General features: G+C 35.5%; 1 protein-coding gene and 1 pseudogene across 2 annotated transcripts; one reads left to right on the top strand and one right to left on the bottom strand.

Annotated features, from left to right (window-relative positions):
• Positions 1 to 4,363: 4,363 nt before the first annotated feature.
• Positions 4,364 to 5,343, bottom strand: LOC148869775 (VQ motif-containing protein 11-like). Its single transcript, XM_088967612.1, has one exon. The coding sequence runs from the start codon at positions 5,196 to 5,198 to the stop codon at positions 4,494 to 4,496; it is 705 nt and encodes a 234-aa protein (XP_088823738.1). The 5' UTR covers positions 5,199 to 5,343; the 3' UTR covers positions 4,364 to 4,493.
• Positions 5,214 to 6,813, top strand: LOC148869774 (putative membrane-associated kinase regulator 1; annotated as a pseudogene). Its single transcript, XR_016106579.1, has 2 exons — positions 5,214 to 5,357; positions 5,845 to 6,813. The product of XR_016106579.1 is annotated as a putative membrane-associated kinase regulator 1 (transcript).
• Positions 6,814 to 23,064: the final 16,251 nt, after the last annotated feature.

Genomic DNA, 23,064 nt, shown 5'->3' with positions numbered 1-23,064 from the left:
ACCAAGCCCCTCAGCTCATCTTCATAGCAAGCCGTTTTACTCACCTTGTGGTCTCTACTCTAATATCTATTTGTAACCACAAATGACACTTTTGCCAAGGTCTCCGGTCCAACTTTCCACTTCTACCCTCATCACGGACTGAGCATTAGCACATACCAAACACAACATTAGTCATTATGTGGGGCCCATGAATACCTTGTACGATTATGAGTCACGAAAACTCTATTCTCAAGTGGAATATGGAAAGCATTTATTATTGAAAATTTTATACCATAGTACCTGCAAAAACAATTATCACTATCAAACAAATATAACACAAAGAGAACTAAAATCTATCTTATCATATAGGTAAAAGCATGAAACCACAAATGAGCCCTTGTCTCATTAACCAACCAATTCTTGTTTTTTGTGGGTATTGAACCAATTCTTGATTGCGAATAGTTATTTTCTTTGGATTTTTTGTTACCTTTTAAAGAAGTGATTTATTTTCAATTGATTTTTTTATACTCTTTTTTTAATTCTCTTGAATCAACTACATAACAACTTTTGTCTTTTCTATGTTTTGCCTTTACCTCGTATCAATCTAATTATAATTACTTATTCTTTGGGGAAAAGAATTTAAAAGTTGGATGAGTCGGTTTCATTATTTTCCCTTGCCTTTTTATGAATATCATGATGAACATATATTTACTGGCCACGGTTGTTAATTTCTACTACTAGAATATTGTAATAGGCATCTGACAAAACACAACAAATATCTGATTCATAGTATATGAGCTTTGTATTGTAGCCTGATCATCTCCCCATTTGTACCTTCTTCTTCTCCTTCAATAAGTTTTATATTTTTATTAGAACTGAGGAGTTCACGCTCTATTCTGGAATAGTTGTCTTTCCAAGCTCAAGGCTGACACTGTCATTTTGCATGTTTATTCTTAGTCTTTTTCTTTTTTTTTTTGTTAAGTTGCACTAGATTTTAAGAATATATATGCAGCATTAATATATTTCAATTCATGGATATGAAGCATAGTTATACAGATCGGTATATGATGGCTAATTGTGTATGGTTTAAGGGGTTTCAATTTTCAAGCTAGTGTCCTCTAGTTCTAATCATATAGTATGCTAATTAAATTATGTGCCCACCAAAAATACTAAAATAAGGACAAAACATATAATTAAAACCCTCATCAATAAATAAAACTAAAATTTTGTAACTAGTTAAAGCCATAATCAGCTCCATGAGAAAAGAAGCTAGCTAGCTCATCTTATCTATCACTATAATAGTATAGAGGAAAGAGGGAGGCCAAGAGTCTTCCAACCTGAAAGCTCAAACATATCTCCTTCTCGATTGATTACCTTGCAGTAGGGACTTTTCATATATAGCCAGTGGAGTTCAAATCACACCCCCCCCCCCCACCCGCAAGATTGCCCCCCACGTCCCACAGCACATCTCCGCCATGTATTGAGAACATCTCCCGATGATAATATAAAAAATGATTATGTCATCATCGGGAGATGTTCCCAATACATAACGGGGATGTGCTGTGGGATGTTGTGGGGGGCAATCTTGTGGGGGACTGATTTGAGGCTCCGGATGTAGTAGGTACGTTAGGTAAGCACAATGAGTGAGCACCTAATAGTTGTGTGACACATGTCCCAGCTAATGTGTCTTTCAACCAAACGTTTTTGTTTCGTTAGACAGGAATTATCTACTATTTTACTATTTTGTCAAAATAATTAAAAATAAAAAACAAGGAAAAAGGAAAAACCTCTGAAGGTTCGGAGGTGGGAGAACCCTAAACGACAAAAGGTCGGAGAGAGTCCAATGAGTTCTAACTCCCAACACGTTTAGGTTTTTCTTTTTCATTGTTTTTTATTTTTAATTATTTTAACAAAAATAATAAAATAATAGATCATTCCTATCAAATGGAACAAAAACGTTTGGATGAAAGACACATTAGTTGGGACATGTGTCACACAGCTATTAGGTGCTCACTCATTATGCTTAGCTAACGTGCCTACTGCATCCGGACCCCTGATTTGATCTCTAGCCAATGGGCCTCATGCGCATGCATGCTCTACCCCACCCCTAATTCCTATGCAAAATAATAATAATAATAATAATAATAATAATAATAACAACAACAACAACAACAACAATAATAACAATAATAACAATAATAATAATAATAATAATAATAATAATAATAATAATAAAAAGGACCTTCTTCTTCTCATTGTTCTCACACATGTGTTTATGTTATTTTTAAATTAAATTGTTAATATATAAGAATTCACAATAAAAACTTCTCATGTCTTAATTTTCCCTAATAAAATCCATCATTGCTCTTTCTAATAAGACTTTTTTTTTTTTTTGAAATCTACCTCTCTCATGGTTAATGTTTGTAAAGTCTCCCTTCTCCCCGATAAATCCCTCCTTTTTCTTTAATCTCTCTTAAGTATTAACCCCTTTCTAGTTTTGACTCCCTCTAATAAACCAAGGCATGAGTTCCGGGACCCCTCCAATACCCCCCTACAATGGGTGTATCAGGTGTCTGACTGGTTCAGGGGGTGGAGGAGCCCTAAACCGGGCCCTGAACCAGTTGTGTAAAAAATAAAAAAAGTAAAAAATGCAATATCGATTCGCCCGATATGCTCCTATCAACGTATCGGGTGTATCGATATTTGAACCTTGATAAATACATGAGAAATACACACTTTAATAGGTTATATAAAGAGAAACATTACAATCAACAATACCGGAACTTTGGAAGCTGTACATGTCATACAATAATTATCACCCTATTTCAATTTTATAATTATAATTTTCATTTTTTATTCATTTTTTGAGAAAATTTTCTATTTAGTATTTTTATACAAATAATCTCTATTTTTTAAAATAATAAATATATTTTTATAATTTATTTTTAACATACAAATTAGTTCAATTTTTATAATTAAAATTTACAAATTTTATTATCTTTTTGGGAAATTATATTTATTTATCATTTTTATATATATAATAACTCTTTTCAAATAATAAATATGTTTTCATTTTTAACATATAATTTATATATAAAATAAAACATATAAATCATTTAAGATAAATAAAATAAATTAATTTTATAATTTTTAGATCTTAAGTTGTAGGATACGCACTAGACTTGGCAATTGGGTTGGGTGGGTCGGGTTCAGGTTGGGTCAAGATAGTTTAGGTTGTTTTCAAGTCGGGTTGGGTTATCAAATGCTAGACCCCAACCCTAAATGATTGGGTTAGGATTAACCCATGGGTCAATTTAGGTTATCCAAAAAATAACTAAAATTTAAAAAAATAAAGAAAAACTACATAAAAAATGTCAAAACTAAAGGAATTAGCCTTAAAATTCTAAATATAAAATAAAAAAAAACTTAAACATTTAATAATTTAAGGAGTAAACAATAAAAAGACTAAATAGAAAAAAAATCAGAGGACTGACCCATGACCTAACAGATTGGATCATATCAGGTCATTCTCACATTCGAATAATTAAATATGGGACCCTAACCCTGTTTTTCCATTTGGATTGGGTCAACTTTTTGCAAAGTCTAATACGCGTAGATACGGATACCGTAAGTCTTGCATCCGTGTATGGTATCGATATATCGAAACTCATGAAAGCAACAAGAGAAATGGCGTTAAATGGAATAGGGGCCACGGAGTTATAGTCCTTATCATGTGACCTAAGGACTAGAGCTTCTAGGTATTCCCACGACAGACTAATCAGATCACTGCCGTCCGTCTCGACCCTAAAGCATCCAAAAGGTCCACATCACACCGGGCATGTCGTCTCTCGACAATGATATCATAGCCCAACCGAAGCATCGGAGACTTGTTCTGCCTGTGGGGCCCAATAAAACCGAATAAGAACGCATGTGGGGCCCGGTACACAGAATTTCAAAAAGAAATGAAAGGCGGATCGCTCCAACGGTTTCATTATTCTCTCAGAAATGGATTTAATCGACTCATCACTCATCAGTCAAAATTTATTTAAATTACTAGAATACCCCTATTTTTACTTTTTTTTTGTAATTTTAATTTATTTAAAATTAAAAATCAAGTACTGTTTCTGTTTGTCTGTTTGAGTCTTTGAGCTTCCTGATTACGTTAGTGATTTTGTTGCCCAATTTGAATGAATTCTTTTACGAGAAATCGATGAGAGAACTGATTTTAGACTTGCTTCAGTGTTCAAAGCGCTGATTTTATCATTTTAAGCAAAATCGACGAAAACTGGTTTGAATTCCCAACGTAAAGATCATGATAATACGTCCATTGGAGTTCTTTGGGAGTTCGGATTCGATGAGCCATATTTATCAAACACAGAAACCCTGAACAAAAAATTTAGGTTTTTGAACTGTGCGCAGAACGCACCAAAAATGGCAAAAAACGAAAACATCGTAAAAAGAGAAGATGCAGAACCCGAAAAATTCTCCGTCGTACCTACGGTTGTAGGAACTTTTTAAGGATCCCCAGGTTGATGCTTGAGAGATGACAAAGGAAACAGTGGAAGAAGCTCGGGCGGTTCAGAATCTCGAGGAGTATTCAACGGTGACGGGTGCAAGTAGAACCCTTTCTCTGCTATCACTTTTTCTTCCTCCGACACCGCGGGCGACGACGGAGACTGGCTTCCGGAACCTGGGAAGTAGGCGGAGAATAGCGGGTCGGAGCTCAGAGGGGTGACCGGGCTCGAAATTGGTGGGGAGAAGGTGGGTGAGTTGCGGAGAGACGTGAGGCCCAGCTTGATTTCCATCTTCCTTATGTTCTGTCTCCGTTCTTGGAGCTTGAAAGCTGACCGACGAGGGCCCACGACTTCGCTGTAGTTCGACGATCTAGCTGAGAATCTCGCCGGAAGTGTGATCGGGAGTTTCTCAGAATCGTCTTCCCCGGCTCCCGTTAGCTTCTGCACGAGCTCCCTGAACGTGTGCGCGTCTGCTTGCACAAACGTTGTTGGCGTTGCTTCCATCACCGGCGATGACCCTATATTATATATGTGCTTGTCCATGTGTGTAAGAGAGATGAAGAGAAGACAGGAAAAAAAACCGTTCCCTGTGTGTGGGTGTGGGAGAGAGAGAGGGGTCTGTGGTGATGGGTCAGTGAATGGAAACCAGAGAATTTTCAGGGCTGCGTTATCAAGTCTTTCTGAAAGAAATAAACACAAGGCCATTTGTTTATATAGAAAGGAAGAAGGTGATGATTTGGAGAGAGAGAGAGAGAGAGAGAGAGGGAGAGAGAGTGGGGACAAGAGTGGTTTGGGGATTTCAAGCGGAAGAAGAGTTGGGAAGAAGTTGGATTATTAGGTTTCAGAAAGAAAGTTATAATGAGGGTAAATTACAAAGACCCCTATACTTTTTTTTTGCGACAAATACCTTCCTATAATATGACCGTGAGACAAAGACCTTCCTTGACCGTTAATGTTAGATGACGGAATGCCTTAAATTACCAAAATATTCTACTAAATTTTTTCTATTTTCTTTTTTTATGTTTATTTCCTCTTGAAACCTATTTAACCTATTTACTTACTGATTCGATTCAGGCGACGAAGCCTAGATACAGATTTTATATATATTGTTATTTTTATAAAAATAAAATGAAAGTTATCATTTCTCTCTATCCTATTTTGAGGAGTGTATCTCTCTTTCTTTGATCCCATTTGGTATGCCTCTTGTTCCAGTCAATTCAAAAATAGAAAAGACTGGAATAGAACTTGAAAGGTCTGAATTTCTTTTATGTTCTATTATTCATCGTCATAAGATCTCACCCACACTCTATTCTACTCTATTCTAATCATTTCTTTTTTCTGTTGGTATCAGAGCGGAGTAATGGAAATTTTCCACAAAGACAAGGCTGTTCGTCTCCAGAGCCACCATGAGAAGTACCTCTTCTTCGGACTTCGAGTTCACCATCTTTCTATCCCCTCGAATGGCCTCCTCCAATCTCTGTCCAGCCGACAAGCTCTTTTACAAGGGCCAGCTTCTCCCTCTCCATCTCCCCCCGCCTCTTCATGGTTCGAACTCTCCTGCTAGCCTCGTCCAGCCCTTCGTCTTGCTCCAACTGCACTACCACCGCTTCTCGAGACTCGACCTGCAGCTCCAATGACTCCAGCTCCTCTTTTTCCGGTGATCTCGTCTTGTTCACTGAGTGTGATTCGTCGCGGCCGAGCTCGGTGACCGAGGAAGACGAGTTTAAGCGTCTCAACCACAATCATCACCATCAGATAGATCAAGAAATCCAAGTACTTCTCTCTAGCGAGGTTCTCTTCTGTGTTTCGCAAGGACAACAACAAGCATAGAGACCAAGAGAATGTATCGGGTCCTTCTTCTGTGAAGCGGATGAGCGCGTCGGCCAAGGACGTGATAAGGAAGTATTTGAAAAAGGTGAAATGTTTATACGAGAAGTTATCACAGAAGCAGCAGCAGCAACAGAAGACGGCGACGATGGTAACAGTGGCTTCGTTGGCGATGAGGACAGAGAAGACCGGGAAAAACAAAGAAATCTCTGCTTCAAGTACGAGGATAGAGAACAACAGTGTATTCTCTCATTTCTCTGGAAACTTGAAATATCCACGAAGGAATAACTGTGTTTCTTCATAAATCAGAACAAAACGCTAGTGAGTAATAATTAGATCTGAAAGTTAGCGTTAATTTTGCTCAAAAAGAATGTATCTAAATCTCTGTTTAATTTTTGTTCCTTTCTAATCTCAAGAACTTAAAACCAGATGTCTCTTAGAAAAGAATGTACCTAAATTTCTTGTATTATTGGATGATGATTACTACGAGAAACCTATCTCGATTTTCTCTTGGTTTGGCTTGACAATCTACGTTTACGGATCTGGGCTCTTGGGCTCTGAATTTATTTGGCTTATGGGTATTCGACGTTTCTGACAATTTCGATCTACTTGCATGTTATGGATGAGAATTGAAATGTTCACGATGCCATTGAAGGGTCTTCGTTCATTTTGAAGGGACTGGAGTGAATGAAATGAAGCAAAAGTTGGAGGAAGAAACAGGGATGAGGATGGGAGCATGAACAGTGTTTTCCTCCAAATAGGGATTCAAAAATATTATAACGCATTTTTGGATGGAAGGCTAACAGAATGGGGTCTTTATCGCAAAACAAAGTAGAAGGGGCCTTTGTCACAGACCCAATAATACAGGGGGTCCTTTGTAATTTACCCTAATAATAATGGTGGTTGCTAATATTGTATTAGGAAGGTTGTGCTCGACCAATCGATCTATCTTCTATCTATCTATCTTTGTCTACCAATTTATCTATCTCTACTTTGGCATGTTTGTTGTCTCCCTTCTTGTGAGACCACATCTACGCCCCACAAATGCCCCACATGCACATCTCAGCGTGCATTGGAAACATCTCCCTAGTTTCCAGTTGGAGATATTCCTAATACACGGTTGGATATGCTGTAGGGCAATTGTGGGGTGCATTTGTGAATTCCCTTCTTCCAAAGAATCTAGGAGGAGCATTGCAACAATAGGTGATAAAATGAAAAAAAAAAAAAGAAAAAATGGGGAAATTCCTGATGTACTGAGTACTTTGGCTTGAGTGATGATTTGGTCCCTAAACTTTAAAATGCAACAATCCAATATCTGAACTTTCAAAATGTGACAATCCAGTACCCAAACTTTTAAAATGTGACAATCCATTACTTGTCGTTAACAAATCCGTTAATAATCCATTAAGTGACATTTGAAAAGTAAAAAATGCCCTTCGAATGCCATCTAATTTTCTTCATCAATCATCCAAACGTTGAAAAAAACTGAACAATCCCAAATCCTAGCCCCTTCTATTCAAAAAGGTTGATGACTATTTAGAAGAATCTAGAATTTGAAACTGTTCATTTTATTGTCAATGTTTGGATGGTTGATAAAGAGAATTAGATGGCATTCTTAGGGCACTTTTGACTTTTCAAATGTCACTTAATGGCTGATTAACAAATTTGTTAACGACAAGTACTGAATTGTCACATTTTGAAAATTCGGGTATTGGATTGTCGCATTTTAAATTTGGGGACCAAATTGTCACTAAAGCCAAAGTATAGATCGGGAATTTTCCTAAAAAAAAAATAGACTAAGATGCTTTGGTCACTTGCAAAGTCTTCATTAAAAGCATCCATAAGAATAAGTGATATGTTATAATTTAAATGAGATAAAAGGATTAGGGATAGAAAAAGTACATGGGTTGAAACAATAAGAAATGCTTGAAGTGTCTGTAATTTAACAATGAACATATGTGGCGTTAATCAGAAACCAAAGAATAGGATCCATGTAACCAACCCTATATAATTGGAATAATGATTTTGATGATGATGATGATTGTTGCCTAGAAACGGTGGACAAGCCTTTAATATTAAAAATTTGTTTAAGTAATATAGTATTTGATATTAATATCCTTCTTTTAAATAATCAACCTCATCATGAAAAGAATTATATTAGTATCATCTTCTTCTTGGTAGGTTTAGTTATAAATGGCTCAATATTCCAAATATATTATTAGATTAAGCCAAAAGCAATTTCCATAATGGCCTATACTAGAGAGAGTATTGTATTTCAAATTTGTTATTAGTTGCCATTTGATCATTTTGATCTTTAATATAAATCATTCAACTTGTTTGGACGAGGATATTGAATATTATTAATAAATTAAAATAAGGGGTATTCTTTTTTTGGATTTTGAGGAGGGGGGGGGGAACTTGGCCAATGGAATTTTGGTTTTCATTGACCAAGAAGCCCATGTTTATTTGTCATATTTATGTGGGGACCAAGGAAAGTTTATTTTCCTAGGTACCACTTACCCGGGTAAGTGATACCTATCTCCTAAGTGGGTAAATAAATTTTTCACCTAGGGGGGAAGTTGCTAACACTTGAATGGAATGCCCCTCTTAATAATGGATTTTTATGCCTAAAATGGCCATTACCTTATTTACTTGGGAAATAAAAAAACATGGGTAAATGCACTTACCCAGACAAGTGTTTCTAGGACTGGCAATCTTGACCTTAACCCATTTGACCCACCCAACCCACCTAAGCCCACTCAATCTATTGGTGGGTCAATATGGGTCAAGTAACCCATTAGTGTCAGCGGACAAGAGTGGGTGGGTTGGGTCGATGATACCCATTAGGGTCAGGATGGGTTGGGTCGATGATACCCATTAGGGTCAGGATGGGTTGGGTCAAAGTCAACTCTATCAATACTCGCCAAGTCTAAAAAAATTAGAAGTTGTAGTGTTTCGAACAAATGCCTCTTCCTATCGTGGCCACATCTCATTAGACTTCAAAACCACCATGCCACATTTTATTTTGAGATTAAAACTTAAAAGTGAAATAAAATAGATTTTATTAACTCTTGTGTTTACATGCAATTTTATACAAAAGCACTTTCACAAAAGCAATTTTATGAAAAGGACTTTTACAAAAGCACTTTTACAAAATTACTTTTATACAAAGTACTTTTATAAAAGTACTTTTACACGAAAACACTTTTATAAAAGTACTTTTACACGACAACACTTTTATAAAAGTACTTTTATGAAAGTACTTTTACAAAAGCACTTTTACACGAAAGCACTTTATGAAAGTATTTTTTTGAAAATACTTATGAAAGTATAAAGGCACTTTTACAAAAGTACTTTTATGAAAGCATTTTTGTTAAAGTACTTTTACGAAACATAAAATCACTTTCATAAAAGTACTTTTACATCACTTTTATAAAAGTAATTTAACGAAAGCACTTTTATAAAAGTGATTTTATGGAAGTACTTCTATGAAAGCACTTTTATAGAAGTACTTTCATATAAGTACTTTTGCGAAAGCACTTTTATAAAAATTTTGCATTTTTTGCAATTTCTACATTTTTTTTTGTTATTTTCTGCATTTTCTATATTTGTTGGTATTTTTGTGCATTTTCTATATTTGTTGGTATTTTTTGTATTTTTTACAATTTTTGGTGCTTTTCTACATAATTTTTGCATTTTTTTTGGTGTTTTTCATTCATTTCCTACAATTTTTTTGGTATTTTTGCATATTTTCTGATTTTTCTACAAAAGTTCTAAATTTCTGTAATTTTTTAGTTTTTTGTTTTTGTATTTTTCTACTATTTTTTGGTATTTTCTTGCATTTTCTGCATTTATCTACAATTTTTGCATTTTTGGGTATATATTTGATTAAATGACTCATTTTATTTGCACTGCGAATTTCTTTAGTGTAAATGCATGAAAGTGCAAACATGTTGAGTGTAGATTCTGGTTCAATTACTTTTGTTTTAGATTTGACTTTACATTATTTGTTTGTGAGAAGTAAAATGATGTGTTCCCAGTTCCCACTTATTAGCAATAGGAGGATTGTTTATTTGTTTCAAAGTGAGGTAATAAGCAAGATGATGTGATGTACACTTTATATGAGAGAGAATTGATGTAGGAGGGATGTGGTGTAAACTTTGCATCAGGTTTTATGATGCAAAAAGTTGCACCTCTGATTCAGATTTACACTATAGGCAAACACAACATGTGGCTCTTATTAAATAAACAGCATTTTAAGGTAAACGTAAGTATAAAACTTTAAAAATTATGAGAGTGGATTTTTTGATGGATCCACATGGGGCACAATTATAACCAGATCAATTTTGAATTCGAATAAACAGATGAAACCCTTTGGTTTCCTTCATCAACATGCATGAGTAGCAGCATGTAAGGAGGCATCTCGCAGGTGTGATCAGCACACAAATACACATATATTGGTAGTGCTAAAAGTATATGTGATGATCCTTGTCTACCATCCTAATAATATATTCCCTAGCTACTTGGTTTTGTCAAATATCATAATCTGGTTTTATACACCCTCGATCTTTTGATCAATAGTTGATTCAGAGAACCCAAGCTTTAGACATGCTGCAATATGTCTCACCTGCAATCATTTATTTGAGAACCAACATGCCTTACATCTACTTTCCAACTTCCTCTAGAAAAAATTTCCCTTTTCTCTGACAGCATCTCAAAAGAGAATCAGTTGGAGATAAAGTTCATACCCATTTTCAGGCATTATTGGTCTGATCTTCAATGACAAGAATGCCTCTATGCATTAGTCCTTTTATGACTCAGATTCAACTTGTCCACTACAATAGAAAACCACAGCTATCTCATTATTAAGGCTTTACTTCCCTGTAGATGCTTATTCCAGGTCCACAGTCCAAATTTAATTAAGCATCTCCTTTTTCTCATTTTGATTTCAGGTCACTGAGGAATCAAATGTCCTACATTTTGGTTCAAAGGGTTTAGCAATTGGAAGTGTGCTTGAGTTCATGTAGCATAGAAGAATAAGTCCAGCCCATAAGTTCTAACTATCAAGTCCTCGATTAATTCTAACTCATATGATTATGCAGGAATATATGTAAAAGAAAATTTAGGGCATTGATTGCTTAGATCAATAATTGAGAATCCCAATTAAATCAAACCCGGCCGCATGGTTTCTTGATAAGACTGCAACAGCAGAAGAAGAAAAAGGAAACAAGATATAGATGCATCTTTGTATTTCTGCCAGGAGTGGAAGAACATCTTCTCCTAATAATCAACAAGAAAGTTATTTGTATTTCTTTGGTTTGGGTTTTATTTAATTTAATTTATTTATTTATTGGGTGGGGGAATTCCTTCCTCAAATGCCGATTTTTAAGAGTGTCAATGGACCGGTTGAATTAGACCCCGTCTAATCCAAAATCAATTTTGATGGATTGGATAGACCAGTAAGATATATTAGATTGGACCAATCCAATCCAAAATATTTATTAGATTGGATTGAACCCGGTCTGTCCGTAATAAATTTATATTAGATTGGGTTGGATTAAATCAATATCTGGTCCATCAATATAAGATAAGAATATAGGTGTCAATGGACCAAGTTTGGATTGAAACCAATCTAAATGAAAATAAACTTGAACAGATTGAATGGTCTAGACATTAAATTGGACCAATCCAAAATGCTGCAAAATATTCATTGAACTGGATTGGACCTGATCCATTTATAATGTACACACATTGGAATCCAATCCAATTGACATCCCTAACTATTTATTCAAGTACAAGTAACTTTGCAAGGTTAACCATTAAAAGTACAAGTAACTTTGCAAGGTTAACCATTAAAAGTGAACAAGCCATCGTTACTTTTATTTTTTTTCCACTGGGACAGTACAATTTAATGGAATGTGGGAACCACCGCCGATCATTGACAAGTAGAAGTTCCCACTTAAGATTCTCTGATCCAGGGAATGATTGTAACTTCATCAATTAATGAAGCTTTTGTGTTGTATGGTGTTAAGAAATGGATGGATAGCAGGAGGGATTGCTACAACACGAATGTTTTTGTTTTCATGTTTTTGAGAAGTATTAAGAATAAGTTGGTTTTGTTTTAAAAAAGCAATCCATGGTTTTGAAATCATCAAAATAATGGTTTCTATACAAAAATGAATTTTGGAGTACAAACATATGATCCATAAAACATGAAATCAATTACCACAGGAAAAAATTTTCTTTAAACCAAATATATATTATTCAAGAACACATTTTAGGGTTTTAGTTTTGGAAATAAAACCACATATACAACCAAGATTGTGGTTTCTGTGTTTTTGTTTTAAGAATCAATTGTTTTCAAATTAGATTATTTTGATTTTTGCTTATGGGACTCGCAACAAGAAAAACAATTCACACTTGAGAAAACCCCCTGAAAGATGTTGATTTGGTTATCTCTGTTCAACAGTATACTAAGTCAATGTGGACTCAAAAAATAAGTAAAAAGTAAATTAAAAATATATATATATCAAAATTCAGTGTGCATGAGTTCACGGGGTTCTTGAAATTGCACTGTTTGGTTTGAAGCAACAAGACAAGATGTGCCTAGTGGATGTACTTGTAACACCCAAGTGGGGATACTTTGGGACAATTCCTCCAGCTGTGTCTCAATGGCTTCCGTAGTCAACATGAATAATATTAGGAATGGCTCTGGTCTTTTGGCAATTAAATGCTAGTCAAGAAGAATACCATTTTGCTTAGTTAATAAGGTATTATTTGAGGGAAATTAATGCATTGGAAGAACCCTAATATGAGATTATTAGGATTATTAGTCGCTTAAATCATAATAACACATGACCCAGTCTATGTTTTAGCCCCAAGTCCTAAAATATTTAATGAATTGAAGACATTGATGAACGAGAAATCAATTGATCTTTGGCCTACAACTACACTTAAAATGTATGGTAAAAGACTTAAACTCCCTTCAAATTTCTTGTAAAGGCTGAAGCATCCCCTCAATTTTCAAATTGGATTAAGACTTCCCTTCTATTATCAAATTGGACTAAGATTTACCCTGTAGGATGATGTCATCAGACAAAAACCTCCCTTGGGTTAACACTTCACCCAAATCTGTTTGCATATGATGTCACATATTTGTTAATTTTTTAAAATCCCAAATCTGTCCATCTCTATATTCTTTCTTTTTTATCATTTTCACATGAAGGAATGTTAGGATCCATCATATAGATGGCCGAACCATGCTAAATGATTGGGTGAAATTTTAAAAAATTTCTTAATCTTTCAGGAATTGAATTCCATGCAATTCGAAAAATTGCATTTTTCTAGAGTCGATCTTGCACTGAAACCGGATACCACAAGTGTAGCTCCCAAGGTAGAAGTTCATGCCCAAATCAGTTCCTAAAACCAGCTTCCACTAAAGATGGTGCAGCTTGATGTTGATGTCAATTCAGCAACGCAGTTTTCAGCAAAAGTGCAATCCAACAGTTTGGATCAAACTGGGGAGGTGAGCACGAATTTTCTCTGAATTTTTCTTGCAAAAATCATAGGAAGAACTAGTTTTTATTAGTCCCAAAAACTGTAATCGAACTAGGGTTTCTTGGGCAACAAGAGAAGAAGAGAGAGAGCAGAATTTTCAAGTTATTCAGATCAGTTTGCACTCTTCTTCTTTTATTTCTTTATGGAGCACTTCTCTTAATCAAATTAGAAAATTATCCATATATTTATTTGGATCTGGACTCTATTAAGAGATGGATCTTATCCTCTTTAGAGAATGGGTGTTTCATACCCATTTTCCAAACCCAGATTCGCCCATGTCACATGACAACTTAAACTATCATGTGACATTTTAATTAATCATTATGGGCTCCCAACCCAAGAATGTTGCTTGGCCAATTTATTTTTGATTTGTATAGGATAGGACCCACAATGATTACACATAAGCCCATACGTGTTTGGCCCAACCTGTGTGAAAAGGCCTAGCCAAATTCACTACCAAACGCAATGAACCCCTAAGCTCATCACTTTGGGCTCAAAATGGGCCCAATATTAAATTTAAATGATCATTGAACCCAAACATCTTATGAAAACCCAAGGATAATGGACTTAAGTAGGATAAAGCCTATCAGGTAATCAGCCCTTAATGGTCTCTTACACTTAACCTCTCAGCCCATAATGATCAAACACTACTCATGAGAGAATGACATCTCCCCTGACTGCAAGGCGTAGTGTCACACTCTCTGCTCAGATGGATTTCGGGAATTAAAACCTTTTGTAAACACTTTTCTTAATTCTTTCAAGTAAGATAAATACTAGTAGATCTTTTTGTTCCATTTATTCTCTGTAGCTTTATCAATTGATGTTGATAATCACTACTATGCTTAAAGTGTGTGCAATATGTGTTCATGTTCTCTTAATCTATAATGTTTAATTTTGTGATGTTTTGTTCCTTACTTGTTTTATTATTCTCTTAGTCAACTGAATAATTGTTATTTGTACTAATGCCCGTTGATGTCTCATGTGGCCCCACCTATCAGACCTGGGAGAGGGGTGCTTAACCCCTTCCCTCTCCCATAGTCTTACCCGGATTGGTTAGTTGGTGCCTCAGGCTTTGGATTCACTATTAAACCAAAATTATTTTTAAGAATCATTATTGGAGGTCCCATCACCTCCATTTCATTCACTTGATGGGTGGCGACTTCAAACCCAGCCTAAATGAACTGTTTTCCTCACTCTCACATTTATCTATCAAAAAAAGGAAAAATCTAGGATAAAAGACTTAAATCTCCTCTGAGGTTTCTTTTAAATAATGAAACATCCCTTCTCTTTTTAAATTGGACAACACCTCCCCTATAAGGCGATGCCATTACACAAAAACCTCCCCTCCTTCAACAATCTATCCGATCCCTTTTGAACATGACGATATGTATTGGCTTTTTTTTTTTTTTTTTTCAATTCAACTTTGCCCTTTACTGTTTTACTATCTCTTCACCTGCTACAGAACTAACCTCCTGGAGCTTTCTTTTGGTAGAAGTAAACAATTTGCCCCTCATATAAATTTTTAAAATTTTAAATTAAGACCCATGCAAGTAGTATGTTAGAGATTTCCATATATATATATATATATATATATAGATAGATAGATATATTATTTAATGGAGATTCTCCTCAATGGCTCAACCTTAGAGCATCCATACCCATTGGGGGCATACCAATCAAAAACAGGGAGAGTCTTGACTAGCCCCCGCCTCATACACCCATATACCATTTCCCTTAAGATAAAGATGGAAGATTACTCATGACAACAATACCAAACACAAGGCATGCTATGCTCCATGAGGATTTTCTTTCTCAATTGTATTAAAAAAAAAAAAGAAAAAATAACAGTGCTGCCAAAGTACCAAATGCATACTACGCCATTGCAACCTCTTTTCCAGAATCTACAACTTTGTGGGGGTTGGTGACATGCTTGGGTTCATAGTAGAGAGACATGGTAACAGTAGGAACAAACATGTCGACAAGCTCTCTTGTTTCAGACAGTCAAGTGTCAAAGGAGTCAAAAACTAAGATATTTGAAGAATTAACCACGGTAAAATAGACTTTTTGATGATTTTGTTAGATATAATTTTAAAAGGGGAGGTTTTAGTCAAATTTGAAAAGTTAGGGGAGGTTTCAGTATTGGACAAACCTCAGGGGATGTTTAAGTCTTTTACCCAAAAATCTATGATGTCCAAAAGATATGATATTGGGGAGGCTTTGAGCAATCAAAACACCCGTGAATTTTGATGGAAATCTATCAGATTGGTTATCACTTATGATGCCGGTTGATTGGTTATAAGTTTTTTGAAGAAAAACCATACTTCCCAAGCCATCTAAACCAGCCCAATTGATCTACAGGTTTTATATGGGTCATGTGTTACTGGTTTAGTGTTCAAAGAATCTCACTTATTTCTCACTCTTTTGCTTTCATTCTGCAAGTCTGTATCTCCATCCACCTCACATTGTCTCAATTCACAGAGAAGTCAAGCTTTCATTTCCACCAGCATTGATGGTACATTGGTATGATTTAGGTATGCCACCTACTCCTCATTCTTTTACTTCTTTCTTCTTTCCTTTTTTCTGCGACTCTATGCAAATATTTAATCTATGTCTCTCTCTATTTTTTTGTTAGTTCCATGTACCATGGAGCATGCTGATGAGATTTCTGTTTTCAAAACATAGGGAAATCAAGAAAAGAGTTGTGGTTCTCTTGCAGAGTTGTGTTTTTGGCTGCTCTTAAGGTATTTCTTCTTTGATGCTGTTATTTTTTATTTTTGTTGGTTTGAAGCATTCTCTCAGCAATTCATGCCCAATCTCAGCCAATTTACATTTACTAACAACCTTGTCTAAAAATCTTGAATTGATTAGTGAAACATTTTCCATAAGATTTTGGAGTATCTACAAAATGGGAAAGTTTGTGATTCTAATAGACGATAAAAGAGGGTTTTGTTCTTCAGAACTAGACAAGAGATGAACTCAACCATGAACTGGAATACTGAAACACCCTTTTCTATCCTTTTTAGTAAAAATAGACAAAAAGATTATATGCTTGAGATATTCTTTTTTCTTTTTGAGCTTTGTATTATCTTCTTGATTTTGAGTAACATACTGGACTGTTTACCTTTTTTCACTTCCAAGTGTACAAAATCTAATTTTCCAATAAAAAAAAAGTGTACACAAATCAATAAACAAACTGTTTACTTGATTCTTTTGTAACAAAAGAAAAAAAAAACAGTTAAATAGTGATGAACATAAACTTCAATCTTCGGAAATTATATAAGGTGATGATTTATCAAAAAAAGAAATTATATAAAGTGATGTCTTAACCAAATAACCAATAGTGGTCTTGTGGAGTGTTTCCTTAGATAGGGTGAACTGGATAAAGGCCTACCATTGGTATTTATTTTTCACCAAAGGTCCTTATGAGATACCATCTACATTCATTCTGATATTTTACCATTGCACCAACCCTAATTCAACTTGTAAGTTTCGTGAAGCATTTTTTTAATTACTTATTTTGGTTTAAAGTCCATGAAACTATTTTCAAATGACACAATCCGGTGTCATGAATCATGATAATTAATAAATATGAGTTGGGTTTTGGTGAATCATTTGCATCCTTGTTTGGGCATTTTATTGCAGATGGTGGGAATTGGCTATGAACATCTGTTGTCTTTAAGCACAAGCTAATTAAACGGAAGGCATGCGATGATTTAAGTATAAAATTGTAATATTAAATAATGAGATATACTCAACCTAAGTTTTCCCTCTTCTGCTCAATTAATGCCCCAAGCTATTTCAATATCTCCAGTGCAACCAAAGAAACTTTAGGTGTCCAAAAATATCCATGCAACATTTCTTTCCATTACAGAAAACCAGCTTACATTGCCATTAAATGCTAACTAGACCTTAAACACTGAACATTCCCACCATCTGCCTATAACAAAGCAGGACCCATGCACAAAATAGTTACCGACGTGCTCTTGCCAATTTCAGGTACTAAAATTGTAGAGGATACTGTCCTTTTTTCATGTGACTCTTTAAGGTTGGCCATTATCAAAATTGCTGATTACCATGATGTTGTTAGCAGCATATTATAAATATGCTAGAACTTGAACCAACTAATCTCTTGCTTTTCTGGAAAGAGAACTTCAAATCAAGCTTGGGGATGGTTAGTTTAGCATGTTCAAAACTCCAAGTCCAAGTCCTAGAAACTGCAGACGCCCCTCTAGGAAATAAGCAATTGGGATTAATCAAGAAACAAAATCAAAAAGGAAAAAGGAAGTTCAAATTAAAAACATGAACGTAAGGGGAAACTAAACATTCCTAGAGACTAGAGAGAAATCAAAATTAACTATGATTAGATCAAATCCTGACCTCAATTTTATGTAGGGAGATTTTCCGGTGGAATTCACAAGGGAGGAACTCAAAACTATGGAAGAATAAGTAAAATATGCACGGGCGGTGTAAAAGTAATGATTGGGCTTAGGACAAGGACAAACTTTCTTTAAGTGTATTATTGTGTGATCCCAAAGTTTGCACACCATTTCTAAACTTAGAGTCATCAAACTATTGGCCATTATCAGTGAATAGCATGTGCGGAATGCCAATGCGGTAAATGATGTTCTTCCAAAAAAATCGTATGGCTGTTATTGTAATCGACCGCAAAGATGAGGTGCCTTTTGTTACCCGTAGCCAAAGGAAAAGGGCCAATAATGTCCACTCCTCACTTGGTAAAGGGACAAGGAGATTACTAAGAGCTGAAAGGGCCGTGATAGGCCGATGGGATATGTTGGAATGCCGTTGGTATCAATCACATTTTTGGACTAGATGAATCACATCCTTTTGTATGGAAGGCCAGAAATATCCTTGTTTAAGTGCTTTTTGCGCGAGGGGCCTATTCCCTAGATGGTTGTTGTAGAGACGTTCATGGATTTCTCTTAAAACATAATCACCCTCGTCTAGGCATAAACATCTAAGATATGGCAATGTGAGTGATCTCCTATACAACCTATCCTCCAATATCATGTATCAAGTCAATTGGCGTCTGATTTGTCGTGCTTCATTTTTATCATGTGGTAGTTGCTCATGCTATAAGTAGGCAAGTATTGGGTCCATCCAGCAAGGCTTGCTTTGAATTGGGCACACCCGATTCTCTTCAATGCTCGGGCATGCAAAATCTTCTATGTATACTATGTAGCCGAGAGCTGAACCCAACGACCTGGCTAGCTCAGAAAGGGCATTGGATCAGGCATTTTTCGATCGTCGTATCTGATGTAGTGTGGAGTGTGAGAATTGTCTAATTAGCTCTTAGACTTTGCTCAAATACTTGATCATACCGGGTTTTCTAGTCTCGTACTCCCCATTCACCTAATCCATGACTAGTTGTGAGTTGCTAAAGGTTTTCATATACTCAACTTTGAGATCTTTAGCCAAATGCAGGCCGACAAGGAAGGCTTCATATTCGGCTTCGTTGTTGGAGGCAAGAAAACTGAACCGAAGATGCCAACTCTGTTTCCTCTTGTATTGGAGGATTTGTCCACATACAAAGTCCAAGTGGGCCGAGGTATCGGGGTGTTGTTAGAGTTGAAGGTGCATTTGACCAAGAAATCTGTCAGTGCCTGTGCTTTTATCACAGGTCTTGACTAGTAATGGATGTCAAACTCCGAAAACTCTATAGCCCACTTTGTTAGTTGACCCGAGGTCTTTAGTCAGGACTATTATGGTATAGGCTTGAAAGCATGGTCTTAGCTTTCAGGCCGAGATAACCAATGTGGAGGCTATCTTTTCCATGTCGGCATATCTAGTCTCAACATCATGAAGAACTTTGTTGTAGTACATTGGCTTTTGTAACCACTCGTCTTCTCATACCAGTACTAAATTAATCGCCTTGTCCCTCATCAATAGGTACAGGTAGAGGGTCTTTGTTGGATTTGGTTGACTGAGTAGCGATGGTGAGGCCAAGTATGCCTTTATTTCATCCAAGGCTTTTTGACAGTCTTCTAACCATTGGAAATCTTTTATTTCTTGATAACCCGGAAGAAGGGTAGGCACTTATCGACCGATGGAGACATGAATTGGCTAAAGGTTGCTACATGGCCTGTAAGCTTCTAAGTCTCCTTGATTGACCGTGGGGTTCCATGTCAATGATAGTCTAAATTTTTTCGTAATTGACCTCGGTGTCCCATTGAGTGATACAAAGCTAAGGAATTTGCCCAAGGTGACCCCAAAGGCACATTTTGTGGGTTTTAAGTTCATGTGGTACTTTCTCAATATGCTGAAGGTTTTGTCGAGGTCAATAATGTGTTGGTTAGACTTAAGGCTCTTTACCACTATATTCACCAATCTTTGGTACATGGCCTCATCATTCTTCAGTTTGAAAGGTGTAACCTTGTAGCAGTAGGTATTGTACTCAGTGATGAAGGACGTTTTTTCTTCATTGCTAGGGTGCATTATGATTTGGTTGTAGCTAAAAAAGGCATCTACGAAGCTGAGGAGATTGTATCATATGCTAGCATCAACCACACGATCTATTCTTAGTAAGGGAAAGTTGTCTTTGGGGCAAACCCTATTGAGATCTATGAAATCAGTGCAAATAGAATATTATACCCATTTGATGAAGTTGGCATTGAGTAACTTACCCACCTCATCTCCAATCGCTTTCCAACACTCTGATGCAAAGTTCCTCTTCTTTTGCGGAACCGACTTACAGCTCGGGTCCATGCTCAACCTGTGAGTAATGACCGAAGGTCAATTCGTAGCATATCAGTGGAAAACCAAGTAAATATGTGAGCAGTGGCTTTGAGGAGCTTATCAATTCGTGAAAGTTGTCTTGAGGGAGGCGTTAGGCAATCTATGCCTTAACTCCAATTAGAGTAATGTATGTAAATAATTATCAATGAATGAATAAAGTATATTATTGTTTCATGTTCTTATAGGTATGCTTTCTGTGAAATACCCCTTGAACTGGACACTTATGAGACTCGTGATAGTTTAGAATATTCTTGGCTATTGGATAGACTTGGGGATTTTATCTTGACAAGGATGGCACTAGTATGTTGTTGAACTGGTGGAGCAGCTTGTTTATTGGTGGAGATCGAATTCTATTTAAAGCACACCATGGTATGAATTCTTGAATTCTTGAGCTGAAAGTGTGATGGAGATCGAATTCTTTATTGGTGGTAGGTTTAAAGCACACCATGAAATATTGATTTATTGGTCTGTAATTAATTCTTTTTATATTCTAGAAAATATGCTTTAGGGTTTTTTTCATGATGTAAGCATTAGAAATTAGAGTTTTTCCTTTTTTCATTGAAATGTTCGCTGAAGATTGCAGAGAGTGATGGAGAAAGTGATCGATGTGAAGAGCATAGTGATGCTCTCCTACGTTTTGTTCAGATTAAATTCGAACCATCACACCATCAACCCTAGTTGTTTAATTCTATTATGTTGTTGATTATTTGCTTATTTGATTGTGAATCATACTTGTGAATTGATGCATGTTTTGGGCACCAAACCATAGCCTGATTTGACCTAGTTTTGGTCCACTTTACATGGACCGAACCTTGGGTTCTTTGGGGACTATTAACAATCTCTCAGAACACTAATTAAGTGATCAATTTTAGACTTAGGCCAAGGGTTTGATGGGTCATTGCATGGACTAATTCAGTCCACACTTGTTAAACCTAGTTGGGTTTAGACTAAAGAAAGATAAGTTCATTTCAGCATGGACAACTATATGGGTCAAACTGCTTTTTACAATTAAGCTTATATACCAAGATAAAGTTTTATTAGACAATTGGGTCCATTAATGAGATATTAATGTGTTAATTTAAATCGATATGGGCTTTACAAGAGTTAAGTTGATTCTTGATTAATTGTGTGTGATGTGCTATGTGAATGTGATTCATACATGGGTCATAAGTGTTTGGCCAAAAGATTTTTTTTGGCTATCTACGCCCATCATGGCTAAATGCACATCATTGCCATGATGACCATGGATCATAGAATGATCTCCCTTTTAATAAGCCCTTATCTTGTTTCCTCAAAGAGGGAACGGAACAGGAATTCGATTCGATATCCTATGGATATTGAAAACTAATATTCGAATTCAATCCGATTAAATATTCAAATATTCGATTCGAAATTGACTAATTAATTTTTAGGTAATTAATAAATATATAAAATAAAATTTTTATTTAATATAAAGTATATAAATATATAAACTATTTATGCAATTTAATTATTATATAAATTATATAAAACATTTAAATTTTTATATATTATATATAAGAATTAAATAATCAATTGAGTTTGAATATTTATCAAATTGAATCAGGTCATATACAAATTTGAATTCGATTAGCTATTCGGTATGAATAGGATATCTGAATTCGACTGGTTAGATGTTTGAATTATCTTAATTTATATCGATTATTTTAATTCTCAAATTCGGAATCGGATTTTCAAATACCATTGACACCCCTGATAGGGAATATCATAAAATGACATCTCTAAAGGCCTTTCATCACTAAAATGAAAACGGGCTGAACTGATGAACTGAGATGCACCATAAAATTGGATCGTCTGTTTCACTGATGCAACCAATTGAATTGCTTCATTGGATGATAGAAGCATCATAGACTAATGGGAGGGGTCTATTCTAAAATGGATGGTTCTTCCACAATACCTTAGGGCTTTTGATACGGCAGGTTAGCACTTACCAATTAGAAAGGTTTAACCTAAAATGAATATTAACTTTATCTTATGGAGGCCAAAAAAGGAAGCTCATAAGACATGGGTGGATTTATGATCATTCATAGAAAGTGGTAGGGTTATATATATGAAAAACTTGACCTCATGCACTTATATGATTTCCCACTTTTGTAGAGACATGAATAATGTCTCTATTCCTGGGATAGAGGGAAATCTCAAAGATGAACAAATGGAAAAAGTTCATTCTACAGTATATAACATGAAATAATAATCAAGTTTGTGGAAAAATTACTCATTACATTTGCCATAAATGGCACAAGGACCATTTGCTAAACTACTAGATGATAACAAATTCAAGGGACTTAACTACGTAGACTGTATTCGCAACCTTAACCTAGTGCTTACATTTGAAAAATTGCACAAAATTGCCAACGATAAGGCATCAAAATGTTCCGATGAAAGAGCTTCTAAG

This window comes from Nelumbo lutea, chromosome 2 (assembly GCF_056320005.1).
Source record: "Nelumbo lutea isolate HS-2025 chromosome 2, American lotus-T2T, whole genome shotgun sequence".
NCBI lineage: Eukaryota > Viridiplantae > Streptophyta > Magnoliopsida > Proteales > Nelumbonaceae > Nelumbo > Nelumbo lutea.
Note: the sequence above shows the minus strand (reverse complement) of the source record. Positions and strands in the feature narration are given on the sequence as shown.